Source organism: Triturus cristatus, unplaced genomic scaffold (assembly GCF_964204655.1).
Source record: "Triturus cristatus unplaced genomic scaffold, aTriCri1.1 SCAFFOLD_168, whole genome shotgun sequence".
NCBI lineage: Eukaryota > Metazoa > Chordata > Amphibia > Caudata > Salamandridae > Triturus > Triturus cristatus.
In genome coordinates, this window is record NW_028187305.1 from 1,236,040 (window position 1) to 1,254,812 (window position 18,773).

Genomic DNA, 18,773 nt, shown 5'->3' on the forward strand with positions numbered 1-18,773 from the left:
TCATCATCAGTACTCGGTGGACTGTACAAGGGAAAGAATTCCTCAAAGTCATAGGAATCTCTGCTTCCCAAGTAGCGTACGTTCACCTACCCTCTCCACCGAGTCCGAGTTAATAACCGATTAGGGTAGTTCCTGACATCAACAGGTATTGAGTCTAAATTTGTAGACAATTTACAACCCCAACCTGAATAGGTGCATACATTGTAGATATAATATATTTTTTTAAGGTCCTGAAGAATCGCGAGTAGAGATACTCATTGCGAGAAACATGTTGACCAACTCCTGACAGCTACATGCCACTTTAATTAGGGACATTACACCCGTATGAGTGCTATGTACACACGTTTTTAATCCTAGGTAGGAGGCCACCAGAATAAAATTTGTTTTCACCTGGCACTCCTTACCTCTTTTTAACAACACTACCCCATATCTAAAATTACCAGGCCCCACACCCGCACTTCACCAATACGGCAGTCGGATAAAAGATCTCCGCTAAAGGGCCCCTTCGAGGGAGCCCGTCGGGCATTGCACCGCCGGCCCGACGAGGAGCAGCCCAAATGATGAAACATGACACCTGCAAGGGTGTGTGAGGGCATTCAAATCCGACATATGGATTTTCCAATTAGGTCTACACGGTGCTTCTAGGTTATGTCAGCCTTCTTGTTGACACCATTCTTCCTTTTTGAGGAACTATAGGAACACTTGTTGTTATCTCTGTACCAGGGGCCTTGTTCCTTCTGGACCTCCCACTCACTCGTGAGTGGAAAACGGCCTCTCTAGTCCCTCACTTTGTATCCTATTTCCTGCATTTGCCACATAATCCATTGTCTGCTGCATAATTTGCAGATAAAAAAATGCAGTGGAAGGCCCTTTCTAAAGGTTGACTGGTCACCTTTCTGTTGCTTATTTCTATATGTGGGTGTTAGTGTGGTACGTATGAGGGGCAATAAAGGCCAGGACAATGTCAACAAGTGTAAAAATAGCACAGTAATGCTATCACAAAAAAAGCAGCATAATTCACCTTTGCTTGCTGCAGAATTTAGTCAACCATGCTGCATAATTTGGCCTTCTCCGTTCCGCATAATTCCAATGGCCCTGTTTATAGTGCTGTGAGGTCCCAGCCTGTGGCAGAAAGCACTGTGAATATGTAAGTCATTATTTTAAATCAGTATTCACATACGCTAAGCTAGTCTGCTGCAAAACGATGCAGTGATTGAGATAAAACAAGTTCTTACAAAATATACTTTTTAGTAATAAGTAATCAAACTGTATCTAATGCAGACATTTTTGTAAGTGTCTCCACTATTCCAGATTCCAGCGGATAACTCCTTTACATTACATCTTAAAAAGAATAGATCTTTGCCACCATAAAGCTTTAAGCAGATCCACTAGAATTATTCAGCAGAAGAGGACAACATTATGCGGCACGTTTGACTAAATTATACAGCAAGAAAAGGTAAATTATGCGGCACAATGTGCCACATTTTATGGTTAGCATTACTTCATTTTTTATCATTTTAACTCACGGTAACGCTGTCAGGGGAACTATTTCACCTCATTAGTACCAGTTTAACACCCAAATACAGCAGTAAGTAACTACAAGATTACCAGTCAATCTTTGCAAAAGGATTTCCACTGCTCCAAAAACTTTGTCATGCTTTAAGTAACTTTTGTTCCGTTTGAGCTAGAATTAAGTTTTTTTGGTTGAAATCTGCAGATTATGTAGCAAATGCAGTAAACTGATAATTATGTGGAAAACGCTGCTGCTGCAGAAACTCATAATTCCAGTGGCCCTAGCTTTAAGTGACTCAATCAATCAATGGCTGGTAAGAAGGCTGGTTTCTTTTTTTTAACTTTCTGCACTACCACCACACACTTCGATTTCAGGCAGAGGCATCTCAAAGTCCGTATTAACCATTCAGGGGCAGTTTTTTTTGTGAAAGCTGAGTCCATGGGGTGGCAGGTAGGTCAGCAGGGTTGCATTCAGATGCAGAGCCCTAATCCTCTTGATCCTTGGGGCTCACAGTAATGGTCCAGGAGAAAGAGGAAAGGAGCGCGATTCATAGATATTGACAAAGAGAACGCCCAGAATAGGGAGCACTGTATACGGACTCATTTTTATGTTTACAAATGGCCAGAGACCACTTCTTCAGAGAGATACCCCAAAGAAGGGGACAATAAGTGTTTTTTTTTTTTTTTTAAAGGGACATTCATTAGTGAAGCTGGTACTGCTGCCAAGTGTGAAAGTGGCCACTGCTGGTTATCATAAAGGAGCAGATGTAGCAGTACTGGGGCCCAAGGATTTGGGGGCCCACTGCATCACAATTATGACTGTCTACCTTTAAAAAAAGGGGCATCAGAGCTTATTGTCCTTTCAAGCATTAGGACAGAGGTGATGATCCATCATGGAGGGGAAGAGGTAAAAGAGGCAGAGGAGATAGCCTGCTACTCAGGACTGCAGTTATCATTAGTGCAGCAGGTATAGTTGCATTGGGGTCAAAGAGTGTGAGGGGCTCACATCACCCCAATTATGGGGAGCAGTTTGTTTAGGATATCTGTTTTTGTTTGATGCATTTGCTGTTTTATAAGTCTTATACTTGGTGCGGTTCTTAAGCTATAGAAAACGTATTCCTGAAATCATCTCATAAGCTCCTCTCCCTGCACGCAGCCATGTCCCTTCCGCTCCCCCAATCCTTGCCATAAAAATTTGGAGGGGGGCCCGACCTCAAAACATTTTGCTTAGGGGGGGGCTCAGAGTAAAAAAGTTTGAAGACCTCTGCCCTAGAAGCACTGCACAGTCCTCGCAATGCAGGGGGCAGCTCCTGACCCCTAGAAGCACTTCACAGCCCTCACTCACAATGCACGGGCCAGCTCCTGCAATAGGAAGTTGTGCATCGCTATCACAATGCATAAGGTTTCTCCTGAACCCCTACAGAACAGCCCATTCACAATGCATGGGGCAGCTCCTGACCCCTAGAAGCCCTGCACAGCCGTCACTAGCAATGCACAAGGCAGCTCCTCACCCCTAGAAGCACTGCACAGCCCTCACTTGTAATGCATAGGACAGCTCCTCACCCTAGAAGCACTGCACTGCCCTCATAATGCACGGGCAGCTCCGGACACCTAGAAGCACTGCACAGCCCTCACTTGTAATGCATAGGACAGCTCCTCACCCTAGAAGCACTGCACAGCCCTCACTCACAATGCTCGGGCAGCTCCTCGCCCCTAGGAGCACTGCACAGCCCTCACTCACAATGCTCGGGCAGCTCCTCACCCCTAGAAGCACAGCGCAGCCCTCACTCAAAATGCATGAGGGAGCTCCTGACCCCCCAGAAGCACCGCACAGCCCTCACTTGTAATGCATAGGACGTATAAATATACTTAACAGTGGATATGCTATGAGGACCTGCACATCGTTCAGTATACGCAGTAATGCAATAAATTGTTCTTAACAGTTGTATTGGGTGCTAGCAAATCACCACATACTCATCCACCAAGAGTAATAGTCATCTCCAAGAATAACGAATTCCAAAGATGTTCAAATTTGTCAAAAAGGCAATGCAGCACACCCCAAAAGTAACATGCACCCCTAAATCAATCTTATCTCCGGGTGTAGTCCATTATGTGTACATATCATTCAAAAAACACAATCGATATCCGTTCTTGATATAACTGGATATGTTATATTTATTCGTTAGTAATCGTACAGATGTCCAATTTTCACAGCGCAGCCGACGCGTGTTTCGCCCAACGGGCTTTCTCAAGGCTGCATATGTACAAAAAGAAAAACAGAGAGAAACATGGCATCTAATATTCTGTATAAACAGATATGTAACCAATATTATTAACTATGTTGCGAGTTCAAAGCAAATTCATTATTTTTTGATATACAAACAACATCAAAGACCTATCGTCTGGTCCAACAAGTTGAAAGCACGGCTCCAGGGGAAAGTGCCCCCCAAGAAGAATGACAGCTCCTGACCCTAGAAGCACTGCACTGCCCTCACTCACAATACTCGGGCAGCTCCTCACCCCTAGAAGCACTGCACAGCCCTCACTCACAATGCTCGGGCAGCTCCTCACCCCTAGAAGCACTGCACAGCCCTCACTCACAATGCACGGGCAGCTCCTGACACCTAGAAGCACTGCACTGCCCTCACTCACAATGCTCGGGCAGCTCCTCACCCTAGAAGCACTGCACAGCCCTCACTTATAATGCATAGGACAGCTCCTGATCCTAGAAGCACTGCACAGCCCTCACTTGTAATGCATAGGACAGCTCCTGACCCTAGAAGCACTGCACTCCCCTCACTTGTAATGCATAGGACAGCTCCTGACCCTAGAAGCACTGCACAGCCCTCACTCACAATACTCGGGCAGCTCCTCACCCCTAGAAGCACTGCACAGCCCTCACTTGTAATGCATAGGACAGCTCCTCACCCTAGAAGCACTGCACTGCCCTCACTCACAATGCTCGGGCAGCTCCTCACCCCTAGAAGCACTGCACAGCCCTCACTTGTAATGCATAGGACAGCTCCTGACCCTAGAAGCACTGCACAGCCCTCACTCACAATGCTCGGGCAGCTCCTCACCCCTAGAAGCACTGCACAGCCCTCACTTATAATGCATAGGACAGCTCCTGATCCTAGAAGCACTGCACAGCCCTCACTTGTAATGCATAGGACAGCTCCTGACCCTAGAAGCACTGCACTGCCCTCACTCACAATGCTCGGGCAGCTCCTGACCCCCCAGAAGCACCGCACAGCCCTCACTTGTAATGCATAGGACAGCTCCTGACACTAGAAGCACTGCACTGCCCTCACTCACAATGCTCGGACAGCTCCTCACCCCTAGAAGCACTGCACTGCCCTCACTCACAATGCTCGGGCAGCTCCTCACCCCTAGAAGCACTGCACAGCCCTCACTTGTAATGCATAGGACAGCTCCTGACCCTAGAAGCACTGCACTGCCCTCACTCACAATGCTCGGGCAGCTCCTCACCCCTAGAAGCACTGCACAGCCCTCACTTGTAATGCATAGGACAGCTCCTGACCCTAGAAGCACTGCACAGCCCTCACTCACAATGCTCGGGCAGCTCCTCACCCCTAGAAGCACTGCACAGCCCTCACTTGTAATGCATAGGACAGCTCCTCACCCTAGAAGCACTGCACAGCCCTCACTCACAATGCTCGGGCAGCTCCTCACCCCCTAGAAGCACTGCACTGCCCTCACTCACAATGCTCGGGCAGCTCCTCACCCCTAGAAGCACTGCACAGCCCTCACTTGTAATGCATGAGACAGCTCCTCACCCTAGAAGCACTGCACTGCCCTCACTCACAATGCTCGGGCAGCTCCTCACCCCTAGAAGCACTGCACAGCCCTCACTTGTAATGCATGAGACAGCTCCTCACTCTAGAAGCACTGCACTGCCCTCACTCACAATGCTCGGGCAGCTCCTCACCCCTAGAAGCACTGCACAGCCCTCACTTGTAATGCATGAGACAGCTCCTCACCCTAGAAGCACTGCACAGCCCTCACTCACAATGCTCGGGCAGCTCCTGACCCCTAGAAGCACTGCACAGCCCTCACTTGTAATGCATAGGACAGCTCCTGACCCTAGAAGCACTGCACAGCCCTCACTCACAATGCTCGGGCAGCTCCTGACCCTAGAAGCACTGCACTCCCCTCACTTGTAATGCATAGGACAGCTCCTCACCCTAGAAGCACTGCACTGCCCTCACAATGCACGGGCAGCTCCTGCACCTAGAAGCACTGCACAGCCCTCACTTGTAATGCATAGGACAGCTCCTGACCCTAGAAGCACTGCACAGCCCTCACTCACAATGCTCGGGCAGCTCCTCACCCCTAGAAGCACTGCACTCCCCTCACTTGTAATGCATAGGACAGCTCCTCCCCCTAGAAGCACTGCACAGCCCTCACTTGTAATGCATAGGACAGCTCCTCACCCTAGAAGCACTGCACAGCCCTCACTTGTAATGCATAGGACAGCTCCTGCACCTAGAAGCACTGCACAGCCCTCACTCACAATGCTCGGGCAGCTCCTCACCCCTAGAAGCACTGCACAGCCCTCACTTGTAATGCATAGGACAGCTCCTCACCCTAGAAGCACTGCACTGCCCTCACTCACAATGCTTGGGGCAGCTCCTGTTTACAATCCACAGGGGAGCTGTCACTCGATTGCAGCACCACAGGGCTACAGCTGTTGAAGGCCCTGGTGTCAGCAGAGGTGACCTCACACATGACCCTCAAGGCACAGGGGACCTGCGCAAGATGAGGACGTTCTGGAGGCCTGCGGGAGGCAGACAAGAACAAAGAACGGATATTTTAAAGTAGACTGGGGGTTTGGGATATGAAAGTATAATGCTGCAGCATTAGATCCTCATAAAGTCGCAGAAAGAAGGAAATGAAATCGGAGGTCAGAAGGGAAATTCCCAGTCTGATGAGGAGAGAAAACAATGGTCATGTGTGCTTTGGGGGAAGGGTGCTGCTGCGAGAGTTGCTGTGAAGGGGTCTGGCACTCGCAGGTGCATCACTGTGCGAAGAAAAGAACTGCAGATATCAGGTTCAGTACAGTACCAGAAATGTTACTGCGCAGAGAAAGGAGCTGTAGATCTCACGGCAGGCACTGTACAGGGAGAGCTACTATGCAGAGAAAGGAGCTGTAGATCTCACAGGTGGTGCAGTACAGGGAGAGCTACTGTGCAGAGAAAGGAGCTGTAGATCTCACAGCAGGCACTGTACAGGGAGAGCTAATGTGCAGAGAAAGGAGCTGTAGATCCCACAAGTGGTGCAGTACAGGGAGAGCAACTGTGCAGAGAAAGGAGCTGTAGATCTCACAGGTGGTGCAGTACAGGGAGAGATACTGTGCAGAGAAAGAAGCTGTAGATCTCACATGTGGTGCAGTACAGGGAGAACTACTGTGCAGAGAAAGGAGCTGTAGATCTCACAGCAGGCACTGTACAGGGAGAGCTAATGTGCAGAGAAAGGAGCTGTAGATCCCACAGGTGGTGCAGTACAGGGAGAGCAACTGTGCAGAGAAAGAAGCTGTAGATCTCACAGGTGGTGCAGTACAGAGAGAGCTACTGTACAGAGAAAGGAGCTGTAGCTCTCACAGGTGGTGCAGTACATGGAGAGCAACGGTGCAGAGAATGGAGCTGTAGATCTCACGACAGGCACTGTACATAGAAAGCTACTGTGCAGAGAAAGGAGCTGTAGATCTCACAGGTGGTGCAGTACAGGGAGAACCTCTGTGCAGAGAAAGGGGCTGTAGCTCTCACAGCAGGCACTGTACAGGGAGAGCTAATGTACAGAGAAAGGAGCTGTAGATCTCACGACAGGCACTGTACATAGAAAGCTACTGTGCAGAGAAAGGAGCTGTAGATCTCACAGGTGGTGTAGTACAGGGAGAGCTACTGTGCGGAGGAAGAAGCTGTAGATCTCACAGGTGGTGCAGTACAGGGAGAGCTACTGTGCAGAGAAAGGGGCTGTAGCTCTCACAGCAGACACTGTACAGGGAGAGCTAATGTGCAGAGAAAGGAGCTGTAGATCTCACGACAGGCAATGTACAGAGAAAGCTACTGTGCAGAGAAAGGAGCTGTAGATCTCACAGGTGGTGCAATACAGGGAGAGCAACGGTGCAGAGAATGGAGCTGTAGATCTCACAGGTGGTGCAGTATAGGGAGAGCTACTGTGCAGAGAAAGAAGCTGTAGATCTCACAGGTGGTGCAGTACAGAGAGAGCTACTGTGCAGAGAAAGAAGCTATAGATCTCACAGGTGGTGCAGTACAGGGAGAACCTCTGTGCAGAGAAAGGGGCTGTAGCTCTCACGGCAGGCAGTGTACAGAGAAAGCTACTGTGCAGAGAAAGGAGCTGTAGATCTCACAGGTGGTGCAGTACAGGGAGACCTACTGTGCAGAGAAAGAAGCTGTAGATCTCACAGGTGGTGCAGTACAGGGAGAGCTACTGTGCAGAGAAAAAATCTGTAGATCTCACAGGTGGTGCAGTACAGTGAGAGCTACTGTGCAGAGAAAAAATCTGTAGATCTCACAGGTGGTGCAGTACAGGGAGAGCTACTGTGCAGAGAAAGGAGCTGTAGATCTCACAGGTGGTGCAGTACAGGGAGAGCTACTGTGCAGAGAAAAAAATCTGTAGATCTCACAGGTGGTGCAGTACAGGGAGAGCTACTGTGCAGAGAAAGGAGCTGTAGATCTCAAAGGTGGTGCAGTACATGGAGAGCTACTGTGGAGAGAAAGGAGCTGTAGATCTCATAGGTGGTGCAGTACAGGGAGAGCTACTGTGCAGAGAAAAGAGCTGTAGATCTCACAGGTGGTGCAGTACAGGGAGAGCTACTGTGCAGAGAAAGGGGCTGTAGCTCTCACAGCAGGCACTGTACAGGGTGAGTTACTGTGGAGAGAAAGGAGCTGTAGATCTCATAGGTGGTGCAGTACAGGGAGAGCTACTGTGCAGAGGAAGAAGCTGTTGATCTCACAGGTGGTGCAGTACAGGGAGAGCTACTGTGCAGAGAAAGGGGCTGTAGCTCTCACAGCAGGCACTGTACAAGGAGAGCTAATGTGCAGAGAAAGGAGCTGTAGATCTCACAACAGGCACTGTACAGAGAAAGCTACTGTGCAGAGAAAGGAGCTGTAGATCTCACATGTGGTGAAGTACAGGGAGAGCTACTGTGCAGAGAAAGGAGCTGTAGATCTCATAGGTGGTGCAGTACAGGGAGAGCTACTGAGCAGAGAACAAAGCTGTAGATCTCACAGGTGGTGCAGTACAGGGAGAGCTACAGTGCAGAGAAAAAAGCTGTAGATCTCACAGGTGGTGCAGTACAGGGAGAGCTACTGTGCAGAGAAAGGAGCTGTAGATCTCAAAGGTGGTGCAGTACAGGGAGAGCAACTGTGCAGAGAAAGGGGCTGTAGCTCTCACAGCAGGCCGTTTACAGGGAGAGCAACTGTGCAGAGAATGGAGCTGTAGATCTCACAGGTGGTGTAGTACAAGTAGAGCTACTGTGCAGAGAAAGGGGCTGTAGATCTCACAGCAGGCACTGTACAGGGAGAGCTACTGTGCAGAGAAAGGAGCTGTGGCACTGTAAAGGGAGAGCTAATGTGCAGAGAATTGAGCTTTAGATCTCACAGGTGGTGCAGCACATGTAGAGCTGTGGTGCAGGGAAAGGAGCTGTAGCTCTCACAGCAGGCCATGTACAGGGAGAGCTACTGTGCAGAGAAAGGAGCTGTAGATCTCGCAGCAGGCACTGTACGGGGAGAGCTACTGTGCAGAGAAATGAGGTGTAGCTCTCACAGCAGGCCGTGTACAGGGAGAGCAACTGTGCAGAGAAAGGAGCTGCAGCTACAACAGTAGGCCCTGTACGGGGAGAGCTACTGTGCAGAGAAAGGAGCTGTAAATCTCACAAGTGCTGTGGTACAGGGAGAGCTACTGTGCAGAGAACCGAACTGTAGATCTCAGAGCAGCATCGTATGGGAGCGTCATTGTGTAGAGAAAAACTGGCCACATCAGAGGTGGTGCAGTACTGGAAGCGTCACTGTGCAGAGAAGCTAAATGTAGCTCTCAGAGACTGCATGGTAACGCAGAGAAAGGCAGAGTAGACTGCATGAAGTAGTATGGCACTGCACACTTTAGTGTCAAGTGAAGGAGGTGTACGGCACATTCTCCAGGAACCATGCAATGTATTACTCTGCAGAGAAAGGGAGTGCAGACCTCACTGGTGGCATAGTGCCGGATGAAGTACTGAGAAATTAAGAAAAAGGGAGTACAGACCTCACTGGTGGCACAATACCGGATGAAGTACTGAGAAATGAAGGGAAAAGGGAGTACAGACCTCCCTGTGGCTTCCACCATTCTCCTCCTCACCAAAAAGAGTGACCACAGGGGTTCCACAGGGATCTTCGTTGCCCCTCTGGTTCAACTGGCTGAGGACTTAGACGCGAAGGTAATCGCTTATGCCGATGACACCCAGCTCTTGTTCACTTGGGGGGAAAAACGAGTCCTCCATCTCTGCCGCCAAACATTGCCTGTCTGCAGTTTTTAGATGGTTGGCGGCGGCCGAATTGAAATGTAATGAGGAAAAATCTGAAATCCTCTTATTTGGAAAGTTTCCCTCTAGCTTTAGAGAATCAATCTGGCCGTCCGGCTCTGTTCATCCTGCCTCCTCAGCGCAACCTGTCAAGAACCTGGGGGTTTGGTTCGAGGAGAACCTCCTGTTCGTGACCCAGATTAAGTAATTGGCAGGGACCTGTTTTGGACTTTTAAAAACTCTTAGGAAGTTCCTTCCTCTCCTTCCTCAGGCTGCCAAGGAGACAGTCATACGAGCCCTCATTCTTTCTCGGTTGGACTACGCCAACACCCTATATGTTGGCGTCCCGAGTGATATACTTCACAAACTGCAAGTGGTGCAGAATGCGGCTGCCAGGCTTCTCCTGAACATCTCGGCCACGTGTAGTGTAAGACATCTTCGCACTCTGCACTGGCTGCCTGTTACAGAGAGGGCTAGCTTCAAGGTCTTAGTCTTCGCCCATCGCACTCTGTATGCTACAGGGCCAATCTATTTGCAGAAACTATTCTCCTTTAACACCCCTGCAAGATACCTGCGCTCCTCCTCCCAATTTCTGGCTCAAGTCCCACGCTTTCTCTTGCAAAGGACGGGCGGTAGCTTTCTGGCTGTCAAGGCCGCTTTAGGCTGGAATGATTTGCCCCTTGCGCTCCGTTGTACTCGGGACTTCAGTCTCTTAAAAAAAAAGCTGAAGACGCACTTATTTCCTTAATTCTGTGCCCCCTCACTCTTTCAAGGCTTGTGCCCGGACACTCCTGTAGTATCTGTGCGCGTTAGACGTAAAAATAACATAACAACATAACATAGTACCGGATGAAGTGCTGAGAAATGAAGAAAGGGGCGCAACAATAATAGAGACAAAGCAATGAGTAGCATCGAACTGAGACAGATATTAACTTTATCCAGTCATAAACCAGGGGCTGGTCAAAGCTTATTCCAGGAATTGTAAAAAATAAGTCTTCCTAAAGGCTGTCTGTAGACAAGATCTCAAGAAAGAAAAATATAACAAGTGTCACAGAGGGGTCAATGGAAATCTGAATTATTTCAGTAGAAAACAAGATGGGGCGTGCAGCTCTGGTGTGGTTACCATTTTTTTAAAAAAAATTATTTTTTTTTTTTAAATCAGACAACTGTGACACCCTTAATCTCCTCGTCATGGAGCACCCTGCCAACCTAACCAAGAAAGAGGTTCTTGGAAGTCTCCCTCCTGGAAAAAATCTTTCATTGAAAAGTGTGTCAAGTGGTGGAACTGAAGCTAGTTTGTGAATTATTTTTGTGAATGCACACTGGAAAGGATTTTAATGTGCTCACAAGGAACATTTATATGACCAAGTCAGTGAAGTTGCTTTTACATTAAAAAAACTTTTGTAAAATTACATATGCGCGCGCACACACACACACACACACACACCCACACACACACACATATATATATATATATATAATATATACATATACACACACACACACATATATATACACACACACACACACACACACACACGCGTGCACACGTGATCACATACACACACATACTCATACGCAAAAAACAATAATAAACTGCAATAACCTACCCAAATGAGGTCACATGTCATACATAAACACAAAAAAAGATCAATTGATCAATTACAAAACTAAACTGTACTCTTAAAAAGAACACTCACTGGTAGAGACACTTCTGCTTTTGATATAATTTAGAGTGGCATGGCTGATCAAAGATAATTTTATAAATTTCTCATTTGTACACGTATGCGCACACATACACATATATGCACACATATATGCACACATATATAGATGCATATATACATATATGCAAGTCAAAACAATACCCTTTCAGGCTTAGAGTGACGCATAAACTATGCAAATTCTGGGTAGATCTCAAGTTTAGATGGAAAGCAGCTCCAGTATAGAGCACCCTCAACACCAGCGACACTCTAAATGTGCTCATCTCAAAGGTCTGCTTTCCTGTCATAGTGATAAAAGGCTTTTGTCATTTTACCGCTTGGCATGGACAGCAGTGCTAGTCCTATGCTTAAAGACTTTGCTGTACAAGTGACAAAAGACTTTGTCCCTGCTTCACTTGAATGAATAATGGCTGCACCCCTTTCACTGTACGAATCCCACATGGAGAGATGTGTTCATTCACATGCATGTGAGAAGAGCAGCATGCTGAGAAGAAATGCTCCAGTGGAACAGTTGATAATGTCAAAACACATGTTTCTCTTTGAATTTTCACCAGGCCAAAGAATGCTATTTTGGGCAATTCTTTTTTAATAAGTTTTATTGGAAGCACCAAGATGTGGCACAATTGGCAGTGTGCTCTATCCTATAAAAGAGCTATCGCTCTGTTAGTCAAACAGCATGCGTAAAACAAAAGAGCATGTGTAAAAAGGGACGCGGTTTGCATGGGCCATGTGACTCATGCCCCATTGGTGGTCTGGTTATAGTATCCTTTTCAGACTATATAGAGTAAACAGGCGAGCAACAAAATTGGTTGGAATTTGGAGTTTTCATATTTGTGACATTTTAACCTTGTTTTAGTATTGATACGGCAGATCGCATGCCCAAATCAACATGATTCATGTGTAAGGAAATTGTGTGTGTTTTTTCTCCTCTTGGTTGCATCAAAATAAAATGTAAGATATATTGCTATAATTAATATATAGTTTTAAATGGACCAGATTTGTTTTCTCCAGTTTGCAAACAAGTGTCGTATTTGTAATGTCATGGGGTACTGCTGGAAAGTCATTTGCTGTGACTTTTCAATGGGAGTATTTTTCTTCAGGGTTGTAATTTGGTAGTACAGCGCAGCTCTGGCATAAGATCAAGGTAGTAACTGCCATGCTGATATTAATTTCAGCTCATATATTCTTCAGTTAAGGTCCCTCTATAGAAATGTATGAAGGTCACAGTGTGATATGAGGAATGGCGCAAAAGCATGACAAGCATTTAACAATCCGCGTCAGTTTCAGGGACTCTTGGCAGTCAGTGATTGGGCACTGAGATTGGGGAGAGTCCCAGACAATTCTTTCAGAAGTGTAGCATAGGGAGAAGTGTAGTGCAGGGAGAAGTGGTGCAATCCATTGAGTTATTGCGGTAGAGGAGAGGAATGTTCCTCGGAGAACTTGGAGCATAGAGAGAAGCAATGCCATGGAGACTAACAGAGCGCGCCCCTCCACGGTGGCAGGACTGGATGCGCCTACCAGATCAGAGAAGCAAGTGGGGCTGTGAGTGACGAAAGCTGCATAGTATAGGAAAAGCTACTAGAGAGGAAGAGAATGAAGAAATGTATGCCTCGGAGGCAATGAGGCACACAAAAGAAGGGAGAAGATAGAGGGCAGTATGTGCCACGGAGGGGATTTGGTACAGGAATAGTTTATATATTTAAGAAGAAAGGTGTGCACCAGAGTTGGAGAAGAGATACTGCAGTGGAGATTAGATGGAACATTGGACCTCATAGGCAGTGTGGTGCAGGAGGTACTGCACGGAGAGGCTCTAAAGAGCTTCTGATAACAGTGATCATCAGAAATGGGTGACTTCATAGGACCTTGGAGCTCACTCGAAAGCCACACACAATCTAAACTGGTCAGGTCTCTCAACCGCGGTGCTCATGGGGGTGGGGGGGATTCACCCAACTCCCCCATCCAAGGATTGACAAACAAATCATATGACCTTAGGCACACGTAAAAAGTTCTCAAGATCATACAATATATAGTGGTAAACATGGATGTCTTTTTTGATGTTTTATTTTCGGCCAATTGGCCTCTTCTTTTAGCCTTCTTTTTTAGCTAACACACGTTTGTCTTCTTAGGGTATCCCTACGATTGTCGCAAATACTGAAGCACACATGCTCAGGCGAATTTTGGAATACTACCACGGGAGGGCATTCCCAATTTCGAAGAGCGCCTACTGGCGGTGTTGTAAAACAAGCATTTGCAATGCAATAGGTCTCGCATTTCGAGAATTTGAGCTATTGCCATTGTAAAGGACAAGGTCTTTAATTTATGTGTTTTGAAAACCTGCAAGCAGTGCCTAAACACGCACTTTGAGCTTATAGTCCTTGCTTATGAACAGCAAGGCTGGCAATAAAAGAGGCGCAGTTACTGCCAGCCTTGCTTCTCATTAGCAACAACTATAAGTTAGAGCACTACAGATTAATACGGACCGATTCTTGTGGGCAGACATGCTTGGTTAAATGATACCTCCACTAATTTCTGCACTTGCTGCTTTGATAACTGTGCAGCCTGCAGGTCACCGGTTTAAAGCCCAGAGGAGTGGACTCTGCCTTTCAATCTTTAAACCTCATTAAATTGAGTAAAAATGAGCTGGGCAACAGTAGCACTAGTTACCTATAGCGCTACCTAACACCAAATATTTAGTCGTGAACGCTACATAAAAACATTGCAGTGTGCACTGAACAAATGGTTCAAGAGTTAGAGAACACTTTTGGATTTTATTAAAATAATATGTATAATATAATTACTTATTATAGGGGCTTTCGGGCAGTCCTCTTCTTCCATTGGTCTCTTGGTGTTTGTCACTTTTTTCCTCCCACTACAGCATACAACCGAGGGCAATGGGTCAGCCCACTTCCGCCACTGGCTAATTTCACTGTGAGTGACAGCAGTCTGCGCTTTCACAAGGAGCACACCCGCACACAAGGTAATTTCCTCCAGTGCTTGGAGCCATCATAGTAATGTTTATTTTTTCAGACTGCAAAAATATTTTGTCCGTAAGCTTTTTTTCTTTTGTGATTGATTGATGAGGGTATGGGAGGTTCAACAACAATAACGTTTAGCAATAATGATCACAAAGTAAGCAATGACAAAACCAAAAGGCTGGTGGCCAATACCAGACTAGTGGCTATGCCAATGCCTATTGCTAATCTAAACGAGACCAATCAATTTATCAGCAACGGTTGTTAGGTGACTGCTAGTCGGTGTATTTCTACATTGCCTATTCCGCTGAGCTTGCCTGCTATCCCTTCTAATATGAAGAAAACGATCCTGTCTGGATGGGCCGTTCGAGAAGGAGACAGGCCGGTAACCAAAAAGCCTCCTTTTCAATGGGAAGCCAGCGTTTAGCATAAAAGCTGACTCAACCCAATCAGAATGATGGGCGGGGCTTAAACTCAACTTCCCAAAAATCCCGATTACAAGAAGCCTCACAGAGCGAGCAGCGCGTGCACGCTACAACGCTAGGCGAGACCAAAAAATACGTGATATTGGTTGGAACTGTGAACAAAACAGGTTACTCCGGGTCGGATTGTCAACCGGAAGTAGAGGAAAGGCTTTAAATAACTGTTTAGCTCAACAGCCCTCATGAAGTCGTAGGGATATACCCTAAGGCGATGAGACACCTGTTGGCCAACTGGCCGAAAATAAACCATCAAAAAAGACATGAATGTTTACGACTATATATTTTATTATCTTGTGAACTTTTAGCGTGTGCCTAAGGTCATATGATAGTTTTGATAACAGGAAGATTTTAAAGTCAACTCTTCCACAGAAATCTCACTAATATACATTAGTTCTTTCAACCCAGACTAGTCCAACTAGAAACCATAAACTGTCAATGTGTAAAACTTGAACCTGAGCACAAGCGGCCAGAGCTGGGAACAGCTAACTCACCTCAGACAGAATGACCTTTGCGATCAGAAAGGCACAGGACACCAGTGTGGTGATCTGAGAAAAGAGCAAAGGGAATGGTCAGTGGTGCACAGTTCACAACACCGGGTATACTTCAGAGGTCCCCCCACCACAATACCCCCTTGGGAAAAACCAATGAAGTGACCTGCCTGCGATTCACCGGATCCCATCCGGGGACTAGCAGACTCCTGCCACAGCTCCACGCAGCATCCACCTCCCTTCAAAGCACCAGAATCCCTCTGCCATTAAGTACTGTCGGCGGTCATCCCACCACGGGCTACACAGAGTAGGTATCTAGAGCACTAGATAAACCATATGCTGTCAGCACTCATTTAGCAAAGTAGACATTTTCATCAACAACCCAAGATCAGACTGCATGAATAAGGAATTTAAATGCCAAAGTTTTGTTTATAATTTAAAAAATGCGATAAAATTTTTTTTAAAAAAAGAATGACACGCACTGCCAGTAGTCAAAAGTACTGATAGATAAAGGGCTGTTTTAATAACATCACAGTTTGTTGATTTTTGGAGCAAATACAACATATGTATAGTGACGAGTGCAGAAATGCTCAAAATCTGCAGCAGTTTTAAGGGAATTTGCTCACTTCCAATTATAGAGATGTGGGTATTTACCGATAGAAAAAGTGGCAAAACATTCTACGTATAAAAATGGAAAAAAGAGCCGTCTGTTTCATTTCCAACAATTCATGGAGAGCATGCATTTCTCTTTGACCTGCTAGGGGTTGCCCATCAGAAGTGGGCAAATGAGAAAATGCAGACATTATTTGCTAAATGAAGCCTAATGAAGCATTGGGTTTATGTAATGCCACACAAGAAACAAACACATGAATTGCCCGTCACCTTTAAAGGACCGGCTGTCCATTACCTCTCCTTCCAAGCACCTGTATACCCACTTTAAGAAGCCTGCACTGGCTGCATATTGCAGTCACCTCAAAGCACTGGCTGCTGCAGTTCCCCACTTCTAAGGGCCAACTTTCACCTTCCACTTCAAAATGGAAATAACCCACCTCCCCGAAGCGGCATTTGTCATACTGCCTTCCAAATACCAACAGTTCTCTCACATTCCTAGCATCGCTGTCCTTGCAGCCTTCCAAACAGCAAGCCTCACCTTCCTCCGAGTAGCATCTGCTGCTGCTCCTCTAAACATAGTCTCACGCCACACCCCCGACGCACTTCTGGACCATCACATCACTTCTGGAATTCCTAATGGCCCTCAAGATCTGGCTGGTCGAATAAGTCTCCGGGGCCTGCACGCTCCTGGATACACTATCGGGTGACTAGCCATGCTTTATAAACCCGATTTATTGAAGCTCTAATTTGTTTGGGAGTGTGGCCCTACCTCAGTCCCTGCCTCCTGCATTGGCTGCTGCTAAACCATGTAGCTACAGACAGAACCAGCGCAAACTCACTAGTCCCATGTCCTCTACTCAATCCAGGCATCACCGCTTCAACCAACGGGCATGCCTATCACAGTGTGTACCTCCATATAGGGCAAAAGTTACAGTACTACTTACCGCTATCACCCACCAGTGTTGAAGACGAAATACCGCGTACCCCAGCAGCAAGCCTGAGAATCGAAAAAAGGCAAGAACCTAGAGAAGATAAACAAGGTGTGTGGATTAGAGGTGGAGAGGAGTTGGTGCAATGGAGATTAGATGGAGCATTTTAACTCAAAGGCAGTGTGGTGCAGATTTAAAATCGTGTCCCAGAACCAATAGAGGGCCAGAATCGCACAACCGTATAGTTTTTTGCACTCTCTGGTTTGCCAAGAACAACTGATTTCATTTTGCATTATCTTTTACTTTAACAGTCTCACTACATAGCTTAGAGATCAAATTAGCCCAAACATTCCTGCACAGTCTTGGGGGCTGGGCTCCAGTTTTCTGTTTTGCCCAATTTCCTTCTTTTATTGACAGGGGTAAATGGAGAATTTCCTCCAAGAAAGAACATTCACTGGAGTCATGATGAATGTGCCTCAGCCTGTAGGCTGTGGTGGATATCCGCTAATGTGGAGTTCCATGTAATCAAAGATGACTGGATCTCACCGTGACAGCTGTGGGGTATTCAAGGCATCCCACGCTGTCAGTCGAGGTGTTCCCAGGGTAAAATAGTGCAGTCAAGGATAAAAGGTCTCATGCTACCAATGGTTGGGAGGGCGCACGAGATCTTCTTGAATGAGGACCCTCGCAGTCCAGTGCAACAGGATCTCACCCTGTGCTCAGTGGTGTCCTCACTGCTGTCAAAAATAAAGTGCCTTGGCCTATCGCCTGCAGGGTCTTTTGAGAAGGGGTAAATTCAATGTAGTAAAGGTTTCTCAAAAAAACATCATGATTGAAGCCAGACCATCTTCTCTACTGCTCTTCATAGGCCATGGACACTTCTGAACGAATGTCTAAATGGTGCATCCTCAAACTAAAACAAGCATTGAAAATGCAATAGGTCTCGCCTTTAAGTTAAAGCCATTTGCTTTGCTATACAATATTATTAGCAAAACAAATGGCTTTAACTTAATAAAAGGCAAGACCTATTGCATTTTCAATGCTTGTTTACAAATGAAGCACTGACATGTTATGTTATATGTATCTGTAAAGTGCACTATCACTCGCGTGGCATACTCACACATAAGTCCCTGTGATCTCACTGGGCTCCACTCTTTGACCTTGCGGATTTGGGACTTCAGGTGATGATGACATCTTTCCCAGAGAATGTTGGAACTCCTGCTCGGTCTCTACACTGACGGCCCCACATTGAGAGGTGGAGGCGTATGACGAGAGCAGCGCATGCGTGCTGCTTTCGCCAGCCGAGACCTAAAAAGACAGGCCAATACCAAAAATACCCACATGGATTGAGCAGTCAGTTCCTGGCTTGCTGGGTCTGCTATTTCAGATGCAATGGCCTGTCAGTGAATCTCCCAGACCTTATCAGTCAGTTCATCCAGGGTATTGACTGCTCTAATTTATACGAAGAACAAAATATTACGTGGATAAAAGAAAACGTGTTCGTCTTTTGGG

The 18,773-nt window shown here is 46.6% G+C and overlaps 1 protein-coding gene across 23 annotated transcripts in view; it reads right to left on the bottom strand.

The window, feature by feature from the left end:
* LOC146771980 (stAR-related lipid transfer protein 3-like) overlaps positions 1 to 18,773 on the bottom strand; it is a 134,528-nt gene that overhangs the window by 46,930 nt on the left and 68,825 nt on the right. For 22 of the 23 annotated variants that reach the window (XM_085640265.1, XM_085640256.1, XM_085640266.1 and 19 more), the window contains 2 exons: positions 17,277 to 17,354; positions 15,724 to 15,777 (listed from right to left, as the gene is read on the bottom strand). The exons of the other annotated variant lie outside the window; for it this stretch is intronic. In XM_085640265.1, coding sequence (XP_085496391.1) covers positions 15,724 to 15,777; positions 17,277 to 17,354 — 132 coding nt within the window. The remainder of the gene's footprint in view (positions 1 to 15,723; positions 15,778 to 17,276; positions 17,355 to 18,773) is intronic. 23 annotated transcript variants of the gene reach the window in all.